At 15.0% G+C, this 19,447-nt stretch overlaps 2 protein-coding genes across 2 annotated transcripts; both read right to left on the bottom strand.

Annotated features, from left to right (window-relative positions):
* Window positions 1–239: 239 nt before the first annotated feature.
* Window positions 240–2,945, bottom strand: PGAL8A_00314900 (small subunit rRNA processing factor, putative; the record flags this gene model as incomplete). The annotated part of the gene is made up of 1 exon (XM_028672163.1): window positions 240–2,945. One exon carries the CDS (start codon window positions 2,943–2,945, stop codon window positions 240–242), a length of 2,706 nt encoding a protein of 901 aa, XP_028528744.1.
* A 2,434-nt stretch (window positions 2,946–5,379) lies between these two features.
* PGAL8A_00314800 (conserved Plasmodium protein, unknown function) lies at window positions 5,380–14,718 on the bottom strand (the record flags this gene model as incomplete). Its single annotated transcript, XM_028672162.1, has 1 exon — window positions 5,380–14,718. The coding sequence occupies one exon, from the start codon at window positions 14,716–14,718 to the stop codon at window positions 5,380–5,382; it is 9,339 nt and encodes a 3,112-aa protein (XP_028528743.1).
* Window positions 14,719–19,447: the final 4,729 nt, after the last annotated feature.

Raw genomic sequence — 19,447 nt, 5'->3', positions numbered from 1 at the left:
AAAAAAAAAAAAAAAAAAAAAAAAAAAAAACAAATAATAAATGATAGTGAAATTCAAAGAAAAAAAAATAAATTAATAAAAATATATATTTCTTTATAAATCATATTTTTATTATTTTTCTTTTTTTTTTTTTTTTTTTATTTTAACATTGCTCAAAGTACTCAAATATATTATTTTACAATTTTAGATAATCTAATCAATTAGTTTATTTACATAAATTCTTTCTTTTTTTTTTTTTTTTATAATTTTTTTTGAAGAATTTTTTCATTAAATTTAGTTTTCTTAAAATTAGGATTTGTTATATCCAAATTAAAATCTTTATTTTTATATAAATCTGCAAATCTATTATCTACCATATGACTTTCGTATATTTCATCTGTGTTATGATCTACTTTATTTTTTATTTTTTGGTCTTTTTTTCTTTTATTTGTTTTTTTAGCTATTATTTTTTTAATTTCTTCATCTTTTTTTTTCAACGATTCTAAATATGCTTTTTTCTTCATTTTCTTTTTCATTTTAACCTTGTCTAAATATTTTTCCCATGGGTTTTTTTTATCTTCTTTTTGTTCTTTATTTATTAATACATTTTTAAAAACTTGTATAACTTCATTTTCTTTATCACTATCGTCACATTCAAAATTTTCTTTTTCGTATTTAGATTTATTTTTGATACTATTTAAACTTTTCAATGTATTTTGATTTGTATCATTTATTTTCACATTTTTATCTATTATCTTCTTGCATTTCTCTGAATTCAGTAAATTTTTGTTATTTTTTTCTTCTATTTCTTCCTTTGTTTCATTATAATAATAAAAATCTTCTTCATTATTATCTAATTTTTTCTGTTTTTTTCTTTCATCACTACTTATTTCTTCAAGAAAATTATTTTGTATGGATTGATTGTGATCATATGATTTTTCATTCTTTAAATCTTCATCATTCAGTAAATCTCCTAAAAGCATTTTTCTATAATCTTCTTTGGTATAACTTTTACTTTTGTTAAATGATTCCGATAAATTATTATTATAATAATCATCATTGAAATAATTTTCTTCATCGCTAGATGAATTAGCTAAATATTCCTTTAAATCTAATTCTCTTAATTTTTCTTCAGTAAATCTCGTTGATAAAATTTTTTTTCTTTTAGGATTTTCATCCCATGATGATTTTGCATATGTATGCTTTAGAGCAGTTGTAACGCAATAATAAAATTTATAATTATCTGGAATTCTATCACAATATTCTTTTATTTTATAATCATCAAGTGAGCAATTGTCATCAATTATTCTAAGATCTAAATAATTTATACAAAAGTCAGCGTCCATATCATTTAATTCTTCATATAAAAATTCTACTATTTCCTTATTATAGCATTCTACTAAAGCAAAATAATATCTTGATCGTTGAATTTGATATAATCTAATTTTTTCATTTTCTTTTTCTTTTTCTTCATCTTCATCATTGTAAATATCCTCAACATTATACATATCTGTTTTTAATTTCATTTTATTTGATTTTTTTTTTAAGAGTTTTTCCTTTTTACACTTATCATTTTCATCTTCATCTTCATCTCTTATATAATCTAGTAAGTCATTTTTTCTATATATTGCCTCTTCATTTTTCTTTTTTTTTTTTAAAAGATCAAAATTAATTAGAGGACCATGTTCTTCCTCATATTTTAATTTTTTTTCCCCATATTTCGATGTGTAAATGGTTACTCTTTTTACTGCTCTACTTTTACTATAATCAAATTTTTTTTTTTTCCTTTTTTCAAAATTATAATATGATTCAAATAAGTAGAATACATCAACACTAGATATATTATCCCAATCACAACCTAACACTGTAAAACGATTTGTTACTTCAAAAGTCATTTTAATATTTTCTTTTTCATTATTGTATATGTCTTTTTTATCATCTTTATATGAATTTTCATTTTCATATATATCTTTGTTATTATCAATTAAATTAAACTTATTTTTTATATTATTTATATTTATATTTTCATTTTTTTCAACCAGTTTATTATTTTTCTTTTCTTCATTAATTAATTTACCTTTTTTTTTTTTATCATTATAAATAATATTATTATTTCGAGTTGCTTCAATATTTTTATTATGTTCAATAATTTTAATATTTGTTTCTCTTTCTTTTTTTATGAATTTATTTTCAAATTCTTTCTTTTCTTTTCCTTCCTTAATAATACATTTTTTTTTTATATTATCTTCCTTATTTTTATTCATACATCGCTTTTTTGTATTTCTATTATTACATTTTGAAGCAGTGAATTTATTGTTAAATTCATCAATTTTTTTGTCTTTATTATTTGTTTCATTTAGATTATTAGTATTTTTCTTTTTGACAACAAAATTTAATGCATGCTTCTTTTTTTCAATTTCTTTTTTTTCATCTCTTTTTAAATTTTTTTTCTTTTTTCTAGTAGTTAAAATAATTTTTTCTGTTAACGGATGACAATTTTTGTGTTCTACAATATTATTAACTTTTTTTTTTTTTTTTTTTTTTCCTATTTTTACTTTTGGTTTATCCTTTTCCCCTACCTCTTCTTTTTTTATAATATCCTCCTTTGTTTTATTTTCTTCTTCTTTTATTACATTTGTAGTATGATTAATTTTCATTTTTTTTTTAATTAGGAGTTCTTCATTTTTCGAGGAATTCGAATACTTTTTTTTTTTTATTTGATCATTTTTATTTATTATTTTCTCTAATTCACCTTTGTTATTTAAAAAATTTTCCTTTTTTTTTTTAAAAATTAAATTTTCATTAGATTCTAATAAAATATTATCAGTTTTATTTGATAATTTTTTGTTCAAATTTTTAGAAGTTAACTTTTTTTTTATAATCCCTTTAGGTCTACTACATACTTTTTCTTTTTTTTGTTTGTTTTTATTCTTTTCATTTTTTTTTGTTTTAGATAAAATTTTCATTTTACTTTTTTTTTTTTTTTAATGTATATAAATAAATTTTCTTAATTTTTAATTAAAATATATATTTTTTTTCTTATACGTTATTATAAGTAATAATATAATGGCTGCATATATTAAATAAGATATTTTTTTAAATATGTGAAAAATATACTTATAAAAAAAAAAAAAATACTATATGTGAAATATATATATATAATATATAATATTCTCTTTAATGATAAAACATAAAAAAAAAAAAAAAATTCTTAAATATTTATTTCGTTAATTTTACATATAAGTTAATTTAATGAAATATGAAAAGAAAAAAAAAAAAAAAAAAAAAAAAAAAAAGTACAGTTCCCATAGAAAATAATTTTGAAATTTAATAAATAAAAAAAGAAAAACGTAAACATATAATCTTATATAAATAATTACCAAATAATATTTAAAAATATAATTTGTGCATTTAATAAAAAAAAAAAAAAAAAAAAAAAAAAAATTATGTAAAAATAAAAATAAAAATAAAAAAATAAAATGTAATAAAATTAAACAAAAATAAAAGATTACTATTTGAAAAAAGAAATATATATAAATATATATAAGATAAGCTTTAACAAAATATTATAAAACTCACATAAAAATAAACTGTTTATAAGCACAAGTAAATCCTCCCAATGCTTATAAATAATAAAACTTCATGTAATATTATAAATATAAAAACATTCATATTTTTACTTTTTATGAGTTTTATAGTTTTTTTGTAAGCCATATATATATATATATATATATATATATAATTATATATATTAATGAAAAAATATAAATACAACTATAAAAAAAAAAATGAAAATGAAAATAAGCTTATAATAAAAAATTATAAGTCATTTAAAAAAGATAGAAATAAATAAAATTAAATTAACATCTATATGAATAAAAGAATTATAAGAAAAATTAAGAACTTAATTAATTACTACACTAAAAAAAAAAAAAAAAGTAATACGTAGTTAAAAAATTATCACATGAATACTTTAATGAATAAAAAAAAAAAATAAATAAGAAAAATGAGAATATAATCTTCTTATTTTCTTTTTTTTTAATACATTTTTTTATTGAAGATTTCCAAAAAAAAAAAAAAAAAAAAAAAAAAAAAAATTAAAAAAAATTTACGTCTTTAATTTTCTAAATAAAAAGAAAAAAAAATTTTAGAATAACNAATAAAATTAAATTAACATCTATATGAATAAAAGAATTATAAGAAAAATTAAGAACTTAATTAATTACTACACTAAAAAAAAAAAAAAAAGTAATACGTAGTTAAAAAATTATCACATGAATACTTTAATGAATAAAAAAAAAAAATAAATAAGAAAAATGAGAATATAATCTTCTTATTTTCTTTTTTTTTAATACATTTTTTTATTGAAGATTTCCAAAAAAAAAAAAAAAAAAAAAAAAAAAAAATTAAAAAAAATTTACGTCTTTAATTTTCTAAATAAAAAGAAAAAAAAATTTTAGAATAACAATATAAAAAATTATATTTACTGTCCACTTTTTAATAGATGCTATAGTTTTAATATATTAAATGAGAAGCATAAAATAAATTATATTTAAAAATTCTTTATTTTATTTATACATTTTTATTAACCTTTGAATTTTATTTTATTATATCCTTTCTTTTTTTTTTTTTTTTTAGTTTTTTTTCACAATTTATAATTTTTATAAAATAAAAAAAAAAAAATTTAAATATATTTTATCGTTCTATAATTTTAATTCCTGTTAAATTTTCAAACAAAAAAAAGTTTAAAAAAAAAATACAAATTAAATTAAAATAACAATTATAATAATATTATTATAAATTAAAAATCTGTACATTATAAAATTACTCTCTCTACATAAATTAATAATCATTAAAAAATACACTACGGAAAAAAAAAAGAAAGAATACACACAAATTTTTAGAAAAAAAAATTAAAAAAATATTAGAAACATTAAACTAAAAAAAAAAAATGTTATATAGTAAATTGAAAAAATAAATAAATATATATAAGTAAATTAAAAAAAAAAAAAAAGAAAATTTGTATATAGATAAAAATTAACATTCTTTTATTGTTAAAAATATAATTAAAACTTAATATTAAAAATGAATAATGAAAAAAAAAAAAAAAAAAAAAAAAAAAAAAAAAAAAAAAAAAAAAAAAAANNNNTAAAAAAAAAAAAAAAGAAAATTTGTATATAGATAAAAATTAACATTCTTTTATTGTTAAAAATATAATTAAAACTTAATATTAAAAATGAATAATGAAAAAAAAAAAAAAAAAAAAAAAAAAAAAGAAAATAAAAAAAAAAAAAAAAAAAAAAAGATTTTAATCTTTTTATTTATAATATATATTTACATAAAATTAACAAGAAATTAACAAAACAAAAAAATAAAAAAAATATATACATAAAATTGTTTTTATTTTCCATTAATTTTAATTGGCTTAATATCTAATTTATTATTAATAACACAGCAGTTATTTATTAAATAACTATTTGTATATGTATCATTATCATCTTTTAACTCTTCAAAAATATTATTTTCTTTTTGTGACATATTTTTTTTTTGTGTGTGTGTATTAGTTTTTAATTCACTGTAGGTAAAATTAAAATCATCATTTTTATAAAATATATTATCTATTGATGAGGATATTTCAATATTTATATTATCGGATTTATAATTATTACATAAATTATAGTTACTATTTAGATTAACATTATTATAAGAATTTTTATTATTTTTATTGATGAACATAAATGAATTTTCATTGTTTTTTTTTTCGTAATTAGCTTGCATTTTATTACTATTTAAGCTATTTATTTGAATATTATTTTTTTTATTCTCTTCACTAATATTTTCATTTATGTAATTCTTTATATTCTTTTTAAGAGAATAATATTTCCCTTCATTTTCTTCATTTATATAACTAACAGATGATGTATTCACATTATTTCTTAGAAGATCGGATATGCTTTTATCTTTTTTTATTAAATTCTCTGATAAATTATTATTATTTGAGACTATTGAATTATTTGCATAAATATTCTTGTTTCGTAACCTTTCTATGTTTAAATGATTTATTTTATTATGCTGACTTATGTTATCATTTAAATTATCTAAAGCATTATGATGAATATTTTTTTTAAACTCAAATATTTCACTCAAATGATTATTTATATCAAAATCATGATTAAAATGATCATTATTATAATATTCACTTATATTAACATTCTTTTTTGTAATATCTTTCTCAATATACATATCATTAATTGAGTAATTAATTATATCATTTATTTTATTAACACTATTATATACATTGTGGCATACCTCTCTATTATTTTTATTTAAATTGTTACCATTTATTTTTATAGATTCCTTTGATATGTTCCCGTTAGTATTATTTTGAAGATTTTCTATCATATTATTTTTTTTATCTTTTATTTTATTTAATCTATTATCCATTAAATTTATATTTGAATTATCTAATTGATGAAATAATTTATTAATTGATACATCAACTATGTTGTTATTTACAATATTTTGATTGAATTTATTTTTTCTTTTATCTAAATATATAGAATTTTTCTCATTGTATTCTTCTTTCATTTCCTTTTTTTTTAATATATCATTTTCATTATTACAATTATTTGAAGAAATGTTATTTTTTTTATTTAAATGATTTTTTACACTTTCATCTGTGTTGATACTGATAGGATTCATATCATCCTTTAAATTTATTAAATCAATATTTTTACTTATAAATTTTTCATTTTTACTAATTTTCATTAATTCTTCATCAATTTTAGCGTTTTTTTTTTCTCTTCTATAGAAGTTTTCATAACAAGAATTATTAAATTTTATATTAATGTTATTTAAGCTATTATTATGAGAGTCTTTATCACAATTAAAATTTTTTTTATCATTTTTATTTAAATGATTTGCTTGAACTACCTCATTATTGTTTGCTATTATTTTATTATTTTTATTCTTTCCCCTGTTGTTATCTCTTAAATAATGATCAACAGAATATTCATTTTCCTTTTCATTATCATTCATAAACTTTACTTTGTTTATATCATAATTAAAAATATATTTTTTTAAATTATTTGACTGATTCTGCTTATTTAAATTTTTTGTATTTTTTATTTCATCATCATTTACATAGTTATGAATATTATTAGAGTTATTAAATAAACTATTTGTATCATTTTTTTTATAACAGTTATGCAATTCAAAGGAATAGTTTCTCGTTATATTTGGAATAAAAGAATAGATTAAATTATTATGAGAATTATTGCTACTATTATTCATAATACGATTATTATTTAAACTTGATTTATTAATATTTGAATTTATAAAATTATTATTTAAATTATTACTAATGCTTAAACTTGCGATTTTATTATTATTGAATGAATTCTTTATATTATTATTTGAATTAACGCCATTACAATTTATTTTATTAATGTTATTTGTATTCATGTGATTGATTTTTAAATCATTACTAATATATGCATTATTAGTTTTATTATTAATAATAATACTATTATCATTAATATTACTATTATTAATACTCCTCATATTTATATTATCAATAATTTCATCATTATTAATATTCGTATTTATATTGTTACTAGTATTATTATTATTATTATTATTTATAATATTTGTATTATTGATATTATTAGTAATAATATCATTACTAATATTGATACTACTATTAACTTCATTATTATTACTAACATTAATACTATTATTAGTAGTATTAATGTTATTATAATTATAATTATTATTACTGTTGTTATTAATTATACTAGTATTATTCGTATTAGAATCATTTTTAAAATTATTCTTATTATTATAATTATTAATGGTATGATTAATATTACTATTATTAGTAGTAGTAGTAGTAGTAATTGTTATATTCTTATTAGTATTATTACTATTATTATTATAATTACTATTAGTACAGTTATTATTATTTATAGTATTAGTAGATAATGTATTGGTATTATTATTATTATTTTTATTATTATTATTTTTATTAATATTTTTATTAATATTTGTATTAGTGATATTATTATTGCAATTATTGTTATTATTATTCGTACTGGTGTTACAATTATTACCATTATTATTATTAATATTCGTATTTTTATTATTATTAATGTTATTATTGTTTGTAGTATTATTATTGTTATTAATAATATTGTTACCATTATTCTGATTATCGTTATTATTATTTCCATTTCTTACATTATTATTAAGATCATTAATATTAGAATTTACTTTATTATTATTAGAATTCTTTAAAATAAAAGTGCAAGTTTCCTTATTACTATTTAAATTTAACTTAGTATTATTATTAACACTATTTAAAATAATACTATTTATGTTTTTTAAAGTTGTAGTACAGTTATTATTTTCATTTAAAGCTGTATTTAAATTTTCTTTTTTTAACTTATTATCAATACTAAGAATACCTAACTTAATCATTTTCTTTTGCTGTTTTTTCCATTGTTTTAATGATAAATTCGAATGATCTATATGATGACAAAATTCACAAGTATCTCCATTTCTGCATCCTTTTTTTTTATTATAATAAAAAGCACATGGTTTACATTGCCCATTTATATGTAAAATGTCTTGCATATTTGTTGTATTTTCTACTACATTATTCATTTTATTTTCTGCCATTGTAATTGATCTTACATTTTTTTGAATATTAATTTCATTATCATTCACAATATTTAAAGTGTTTGTAAAATTAACATTTTTTTTTAAATTCATGTTATCTTCATTATCAGCTATTTTATTATTATCATCTTTTATTTGTTTCTTTTCATCTTGTTTTGTTTCTTCATTTATTATATTCTCTTTAATTTTTTTTATATTGGTCAAAAAATTTTCATCTTCTCCTTTTCTATTATTATTTTGTTTACCATTTTTTTTTTCTTCATTTACTTCCTCTTCTACTTCTTTTCCATCTATTTTTTCTTCCTCTTTTTTTTCATTGTTATATTTTTCTTTCTTAATAGTATTTAAATTATAAAAAACTTCATTGTTTATGTTTTCACTAAATAAATCACTTTCATTACACATATTATTAATATCAAATACATATAAATAATCATTATTTATTCCTTGATTCATTTCTAAATATTTCATCATTTCTTTATCATTATAATGCATTTGTGGTGGTGATGTTCTAGATCTATTATTTGATCTTTTAAAAGAATTTAAAGAGTCACTCAATATTTTATTATTTTTATCATTTATATTCATTTCATTTAGTTTTGTATACATATAATTTTTATCTTCTTCATTCTCATAATTTAATAAATCATTTTCTACATAAGTAAAAACATCTATTTTGCTCTTAAAATTTAAGTAATCACTCAATTCATTGTTATTTATATTTTCACATTCATAATCATAATTGAAAGAATTTCTTATATTATTCAATGTTATATCTTTTAATGGAATTTCATTATTTTTATTTATTTCATAATTATCCAATTGGGTTAATATTTTACTACTGTTAGTGATATCATCTTTATATGCTTTATTGTTATCATAGCTAATTGCAATCGTACTCTCCGTATTGCTACTATTACTTAATAATTCCTCACTTGAATTATAATATTCTTTCATTTTATTATTATTTTTTGTATTAAAATTAAAGTTATTACAATCAATATTCAAATCTATTTTTATGTGAACATCACTTTTAGGATTTTTTATCTTAAAATAATTATTATTTGTATTATTATTATCATTCATACAATCACCATTATTAGTATTTTTATCATTACAATTATTAGTATCACTATTATAAAAATTTATGTTTTTTTCTTTTTTTTTATTTATTTTATTATTTTCATTATTTGTTAAGTTCACATCATTAAAGATTTTTAAATCATCAAAAATGCCTTTTTCATTTAATTTATTCCAATCATTAAAATCAATTTTAACATTAAATTCATTAAAATAATCTAAATTCATTTTGTCATTATATTTATTCAAATCATTAAAATCAATTTCAACATTAAATTCATTAAAATCATCCATATTTGTTTTATCATTAAATTCATCAAAGTCATTAAAATTATCTTTGCAATTGAAAGTGCTACTAAAATCATCTATATAATTATTATAATTATTAATTATAAAATTATTATTGCCCTTATTATTTTCTAAATAATATTCAGCGTCTTCATTAATTTTTATGCTATCCTTGTCAATTTTATTTAGGTTGTTATTATCAGTATTCATATTTTTGTTCATATTTTTAGTAAAACATTCAGAATAACCCAAAAAATTAGATACCTCTCTATCTTCATTTGAATTTTTTTGCATATAAAAAGAATACTTTTCATCATTTAATAAATTTTCATTTATATTTTTTTCTATATTAAAATCTGATTTGTTTATTATTTTGTTTTGGGAATAATCTGATAAAAAATTATTATATTCGTTTTGAATGCTATCATCACTTTTATTTTCATTTCTTATAAAATTTTCGCAACTTATATTAACTATATTTTTTCCTATATTTATATTAGAACAGGTATTATTTTTAAATTCCTGCTCATTTTTGTGTATTATGTTATCATTTTTTGATATTGTCATATTTTTTAAATATAAATGCATCAAACTATTTAACTTGTCTTCTTTTTGAAATTTTACAAAATTATTTATATTATTGTTTTTTTCTAAAAAAATTTCATCATTCGTTAATTTATTATCTATAAAATTACAAACGTTATTATTACATTCATTATTAATACTTTCATTCATATTATTTTTTATATTACTACTAAAAATAGATTCATTATCATTACCATTTTTATTTAGAACAAAACTTTTACTAACTGAATTCATTTTATTTTTTATATCATTTTTGTTGTTTATAATGTTAGGATAATAATTAGATAAATTTTTTTTATTAATATTTACACACATATTAATATTATTATCACTGGTAAAATTGTTTATTTCTTCTTTAAAATTATTGTATATCTTATTTACATCTTCATTATAAGCATTACTTTTTTTTATATTATTATCTATATAATTACTTTTTTCTTTTTTATCATTATCATTAAATTTATCAAAAGATATATCATCACCACAATCATCAATACATTTATTATTGTTCCTATCTAAATAAATATTATTCTCTTTACTAAATTCATTATATATATATATATCATTATTTAAATTTTTCAAATTAATTTTCATATCATTCCTAGTGTTTGTTTTACAATTAATTTGATTACTAAAAGAACTTCTTTCACTTTCATCTTTTTCATATTTTTTATTATTTTGTGGATAATCTGTTTTTACATTGCAATTATTTTTTTTAACTTCTTTTATATTAGAGATATCAATGTTTTTTATTATGTTTCCTTTATCATTTTCAATACTTAAATTATAAAAATATTTTTTATCTTCATGATTCTTTTTTTTTAAATTCATATTTTCTTCATCTAATAAGCTCTGTTCTTTTTCTGAATCTTTTATATTGTTACTTTCTTTAATGTTTTTGTTTATATTAATTAAGGTGTTACTATTTATGTAATTTTTATTTTCAACATTATTATTAGATTTTTTTACAATATAATTATCTATTTCATCTAGTACATTTAAAATTTTTATAATTTTGTTATATAAATTTATTTTAAAATTTTCATAATTTGAATTATCCTTTTCTTCTATTTTTAATTTAATATTTAATTTATCATAATATTCTTTGTCATTATTGTTTTTATTAAAAGAACTATAATAATAATTATTATTATTAATATTATTATTAATATTACTAATATAATTATTTATTAGAATACTTATATATGTTAATAATTCATTCTGACTATCTTGAAAAAATTTATATAAGTGATCATTCATATATTTTTTATCATGCGTTTCATTTAAATTTTCATTTATACTTTTAAGAAATTTGTTTTCAATCAAAATTTTTACATTTAGATTATTTTCATCCAAATTATTTTTGTTATATTTATTATTGGTTTCAGTTAAATTTTTATCATATTTAAGTATACAATTATTATTAAAAGTGTCGCTATTTAATTCATAATCGAAATTTCCATTTATGTTTTCTTCACAAGAAGATTCATAAAAATAAACAGAATTTTCATCATTAAAAATATTTGCATGATTTATTGCATTATTTATTTTTAATCTTACATTTTCTTTATGTCTCAATGTATCCTTGTTTACATAGTAACTCTTATTAAATGCTTCAAAATTTTCAGTTTTATAAATATTTTCATCGTCTTTTTGTTTTAAATTCTTTAATTTTTCCAAATAATCACTATTTTTGTATTGATGATCAAAGATATTGTAACAAAAATTATTTTTATGTAGTCCATATATTCTTTTTAACTTTTTTTCAAAATTTTTAAATTCAAAGGATTTATTTGAATTATATAATGATTTTAAAATATAATTTAAAATATATTCCTTATAGCTATGGTAATTAAATGTATTATTTAAATAAAAATCATTTTCATTTATCAATGAGTTTAAACAAATAAGAGAATTATTATTTCTTATAATATCATAAATTTTATTATTAATAATTACTAAATTCTCAGTAATATCTTTATGTTTTAATAGAAGGAATAGTAAGAATAAAATTTTTTCATTAGTATATAAATCATTATAAAAAATACTTCCTTTTTTGTTAGATGAACAACGTTTATGTAAGAAATTTCCATAAAATATTCTTTTAAGCTTATTATTAATTTTTACACTTTTATTTAAGTTTTTATTCAAAATTTTTAAGTTCATACATAATCTTTTATACTTCTTTAAAGTAATGTAGAAAGCTTCATCGTGTTTATGTCTTTTTAATTTTCTTTTATATTTTCTAAATATAATTTTAAAAATATTTTCTTTTCCTTTTTTTCTGATGTTTTTAATTATATTTTTCTTACATAGAAAAACATATTTTCCATCTTCTTTTCCTTTTTTTCTGATGTTTTTAATTATATTTTTCTTACATAGAAAAACATATTTTCCATCTTCTTTTTCTTTCTTTTTTTTTTTTAAATAATTTAAATCTTTAAATTTTTTTGTATCCTTCAAATCATCATTATCTTCATCATCATCACCATTATTATTATTATTACTACTATTACTACTATTACTATTATTATTATTATTATTATTACTACTATAGCTATTATTATTATTATGATTATTATTATTATTACTATTATTATTATTGTTATTACTACTATTACTACTATTACTATTATTATTATTATTATTATTATTATTATTATTATTATTATTATTATTATTATTATTATTATTATTATTATTGTTATTACTACTACTAATATTATTATTACTACTACTACTAATATTATTATTACTACTACTACTACTACTACTAATATTATTATTATTGTTGCAGATATATTTCATAACATAATTATATTTGTTATATTTATAATTGTTACTAATCATTTTATATTTATTAATACTCTCATTATATAAATCCTTACATTTAATATAATTTGCTTCACTTGTATAATGAATAAGGCAATTGTTAATATAAATTTTTTGAAAAATTTTAATTACATTTTTGTAACAAAAATAATAACTCAAATTTTTTAAAATATGTTTATTTTCATAAAAAAAATGTTTCAAGAAATGAATAATTTTTATGTTTTTCATAAAAGCATTATTTATTCCTTTAAAAATTGTGTAATTCCGATAAAAATAAATCATTTTAAGTATATATTTTGCAAAAATATTCAAACATTTGAGAAGATTATTCCTATATATCCTATAATTTTTTTCGAACTCTACAAAAATATAAGATATAATACTAAAAAATTTCGAATTTTTATATAATAGATATTTTTTTTTGATAAATTTATTTTTTTTATTTAAAATTTGCTTATTTATTATATTTCTTAATTGATAAGAATTTCTTTTTCTTAATTTAATGTCTTTAATTGACCTATTGTTATATTTAATTTTTTTTAAAATTTTTTTATAATAAATTTTTTTATATATTATATTGTCTATTGTAATTGTTATATATTTTTTTCTATCATGTATTAGATTAATGTGAATATTATTAAAATTTACAAATTTTCCTAATTTAAAAAAAAAACTTACTCTTCGATAAATCAAACAATATCTCATCATTAAATATAAAATTTCATTCATTTTATTCTTTTTTATTTCTAGTATTACAATTCTTTTTATATCATTTTTTATATTAATTTGTTCATTTTTAAATGTATCTAGTTTTTTCCTTTTAATATATTCTATACTATTTTCTTTTTTTTCTTTAGAATTATCCAATTCTTCTTTATTTTTAAATTTTTTTTTATCATTTTTGTTTTTCTCTACTTTTATTTCATTGTTAAAATCATTTCTATTTATTATATATCCATTCATATCTTGTTTTTCTTTTGTTATATAAAAATATAAAAATTTAATAAATCTATAAATAATTAAAAAAAAAATAAAATACATGCCTTCTTCTGAAAACATAGTTTCATTATATTGATAATTATTTGTATAATTGTAATTTATTTCTTTAAAAATATAATTATTATTAATTTTATTATATAAATTTTTAAAGAAAATGTAAACTTGAAATTTCTTTATAAAGTAAAAAATATAACTTTTATAATTCAAAAAATTATAGGTACACAGAATATAATTATTACCTACAGGTATACTTGTAACATTATAAATAATATTCATTTTTTTAAATTTAGGATAATTAAATTACTATGTCTAATGTTAATTTTTTTTTTAAAAGAAGATTTAAAAAAGAAAAATGATACCTTAAAAGTATGTAACATAATTATTTTTTTTTTTTTTTTTTTTTTTTAATAAATTAAAAAACAATATAAATAGAAAAAAATAAAATAAAAATAATTTATATATAATTATTAAACTAAATAAAATAGTTCATTTTATATGTGTTATTCTTTATATTAAACAAAAACTTAGATAAAACTATGAAAATAAAAATAAAGCTTGTAAGACAAGCATTATGATTTATTCTAGAAATAATAACTGTTTAATTTTTAAAATATATCTATATATATATATATATATACATACATATATACATATATTATAATATAATATATAAAATATTCACACTAATATTAAATTCCATTAATGGTTTAACAAAAATAAAATTATTTTTTTTTCTTATTTATTTTTGAAATTAAATAGTTATATGGTCATATTATTATTAATAATATAAATGTATATAAACAATAATTACACATTACTTTTTTATTTATTTCAGTTATTTAATATATTTTTTAATAAAAAAAAAAAAAAAAAATAACATAAATACTTAAGATGATGTTATATATATAAATTTAATATTATAATAAATATAAATGCATAAATATATTTTTCTATTTATAATATATTTTTAAAGCATGTTGAAGCTATTAGAAGATTAAAATAATTACATAAATGCTCTTTTTTTTTTTATAATTTATATTTTTACTTTCTTATTTTATTATTATTATTATTATTTTTTTTTTAAAACAAACATAATTGTTTTGATCTAAGCGGAACACAACAACATGTAAAAATTTTTTTTTTTCTTATGTTATTCTTTAAATAAACATATAAATAGAAAAAAAAAAAAATTATGCTTTTTAAATTCCTATAAAAACAAGAAAATTTACAAATTTTAATTATAATCATTTACATTATTAAAAATAAAATTATGAAAAATCTTAAAAATTAAATAAATTATAGTAAAGATAAATATTAATAAATTAAATTAAATAGAACATATTTAATAAACATATATACAAGTTAGCAACAAATATAGATATTCTTTGTTTTCAATGCATATATATACTTTTTTTTTTTTTTTTTTTTTTACATTATCAATAATATTTAAAGAAAAGTATTTTTCTTTATTAAAAAAATTATAATAACGACGTAAAAAAAAAAATTAAAGAAATAGAAAAATGTAGAAAAAGCATTTTATATTAACTTCATTTTACAAAGTTCTAATGTTATAAAAAAAAAAAAAAAAAAAATTACAGCCATTTATATGAAATATAACGGAATAATAAAAAAAAATTATTAAATTTTTTATTATANTTTTTTTTTTTTTTTTTTTTTTACATTATCAATAATATTTAAAGAAAAGTATTTTTCTTTATTAAAAAAATTATAATAACGACGTAAAAAAAAAAATTAAAGAAATAGAAAAATGTAGAAAAAGCATTTTATATTAACTTCATTTTACAAAGTTCTAATGTTATAAAAAAAAAAAAAAAAAAAATTACAGCCATTTATATGAAATATAACGGAATAATAAAAAAAAATTATTAAATTTTTTATTATATAAGAAAATAAAAAAAATTATAGAAATAAATAGAAATATATATATATATATATATATAAATGTGTATTCATAAATGTTTTAAATTATATCAGCATGGAGAATTAAACTTATGTATAATTCTTTTTTTTTCTAATTATAATAAAGCATATGCATATATACATAGATATTTAATTGTTTCATATATAGGATCGAAAAAAAAAAAAAAAAAAATATAAATTTTTATGTTTTTTATAACAAAAAAAAAAAAAGAATAGAAGCGTTACTTATTTTCTACTTCCTTTCAATTTTTTCTTCTGTACAAAATATAAATATATATAAAATATGAGAAAAAAATAAATTTATATTTGATTTTAAATTTATATAATTTATTCTTTCATTTTTATTTTTTAAATATATATATATATATAGCAATGTAATTATAATCTTTGTCTAATATTCATGAAGAAAACTATAAAGAAAAAAAAAAAAAAAAAAAATAGTTAAATAAATATATATTTATAGGAAACTTTTATTAAATTTTTCTTTTTTCTTAATTTAATCTATTCTAAAATTATTAATATTTATAACAAAAAAAAAAAAATATATATATATGTATGTATTTAAATGTATACATATAAATAAAAAATAAATATATGTTTTTTATATCAAAACATTTTTTATATCGTACTTTTAGAAATGTACTATATGTAAAATATATGTTTATAAATAAATAAATATATATATATATATATATATATATAAAAGAATACATAAATATGTTCTTATGAATTTTTTAAAAATTAAAATTAAAATATAAATTATATTTTCTTTATATAATCAAAGATTTAAATACCATGAAAAATTCTTTTTTTACATATTTATATAATCTGAAGATATATATTTATACATATATATATATATATATATATAAATTAAATACATGAATAAAGATTTAATCTACAACTTAAAGGAACATATATATATAATAATTAATATTTTTTTTTTATACTGAAAAAAAAAAAAAAAAAAAAAGAATTAAAATTGAGTAAATGTAAAATATATATATATATATTTATAAATAAATATATATATAAATATAAATATATATATATATTATATATTTATAAAAATAAAATATATTTAAAAACAAATTTATATGACAGTTTTTTTAATATTGTATTTAAAAGAAGAAAATATTTCCTTATATTTAATATATTCAATAAAAGTAAGATACATTTTCTAAATTTTATAAAAAAATATTATCAAATAGTAATAAAAAGAATAAATCATTTATTTATTATAATTATTTTATAAAATTTATATTCATTATATTAAAATGTTAATATGTACAAATGAAACTTTTTTTTTTTTTTTTTTTTTTTTTTAAATTATTTATTTAATTACATAAAATAATTTTTTTCTATAAAAGTGGACTAAATTAAAAATATTTAAAAACTTTAATTAAAAAAACTCATCGCTTCTATAAAATTTGTTATTTAAAACATTTTTTTTTATAAAGACAATTAATTATAAATTGCATATAAATGCATGATAAAAAACATTCAACCAAATGCACAAAAATTAAATTTTTTTTTTTTTTTTTTTTTAATTGTCTCTTCATATATAAATATTAATTATCCTTCCCTTCATCTTACAAATGTATAAACAAATTTATCATACATGTTTTTGTTATAATAATAAAACATTTATTTATAGGAATAAAAAGATATTTCTTTCTATAAACTATAAAAAAAAAAAAAAAATACAAAATTCTACAATTAAAGAAATACTCTAAAAAACTTTCGGAATTTTTGTAATTCTTTAAAACATTTTTATCTTATCGCATTAAAAATAATATAAATAAAAAAAATATATATATATATATTTCAAAATCTTATAATTATTTTTATAAATTCAAATTTTTAACAATATTCTTGAAAGATAAAAATATTCTTTAAACGAACTGCTTATGTAGGAGATATGCAAAACTATCTTTTGTTTTCTCTACAATTTTGTAGCCTGTATGCAACTCGAGATTTTTATTTAAATCCATTTTTATATTATTGATCACAAATAAAATTTAAAAAATTAAGTATTTTTTTCACACAAAAAAAAAAAAAAAATATATTTTATTATTTTGGTATCATGCAAATTTTCTTTTTTCAATCTTTTCTATTTAATTTTAAAATTTTATTTAAACATAAAAATAAAAATATTTTCAAATTAACAAACATTTTTTACATAACAAATAACAAAAATAAAAAAATGCTTTCTTTAAAAAGTAATAAAAAGTAATTTTAACTTTTTTTTCTATTTTAATAATTTTATTGAAAGTCAAAATTTAAGTATTAACATTATCGATATTTTTTGAATGCTCAATCTATAATTAAGTCGATTTTATAATATTAAATATTACTTTTTCGATTTTATTAAATATATCATTTTTTTTTTTTTTTTTTATATTAAAATAATATTTTTTTATTAGATTTTTAAATAATACAAAAGGATATATTTCTATTTGATTCTTTTTCTAATTATTTAATGAATAACCATTTTAAAAGGTTTTATCTAAATAATAACTCGACAGTTCAATTTTGTTCATGTATAATTTGGTGCATTATAAAAATTGTTCAAAATTAGTAAATAATAGATCTATTTTTGACCATTTTTTTTTTTAAGCATATTTTAATATATATGTTTTATATATTTTATTTTCCTTATTGAAATTTATACTTTTGTTAAAACTTTTTTTTTTCTATGATAAATTAATTATATTATCTTATTTTTCTTTTCATTTTAACATATATATTTATATATATATATATATATATATATATATAAATTGCTTTTTTTTTGAATATGTAAATATTATGCATATTTTTTAACGATAGTTGCATTGAATTAATATGTATTTTTAATTGTAGCAACATTGTGTATGCAAGTTAAATATTTTTTTTTACTACATTGATTTAAATTATGTAAATAATATATATTCATAGATTTTTGTTTTAGTGGTAAAAATTCCAATAATTTGAGATATTTTTTTAAAATGTAATAAAATTAATTGTAATTTATATATAATTTTTAGATTTAAAAAAAAAAAAAAAAAAAAAAAAAAAAAAT

This window comes from Plasmodium gallinaceum (assembly GCF_900005855.1).
Source record: "Plasmodium gallinaceum strain 8A genome assembly, contig: PGAL8A_v1_87, whole genome shotgun sequence".
NCBI classification, from domain to species: domain Eukaryota; phylum Apicomplexa; class Aconoidasida; order Haemosporida; family Plasmodiidae; genus Plasmodium; species Plasmodium gallinaceum.
Note: the sequence above shows the minus strand (reverse complement) of the source record. Positions and strands in the feature narration are given on the sequence as shown.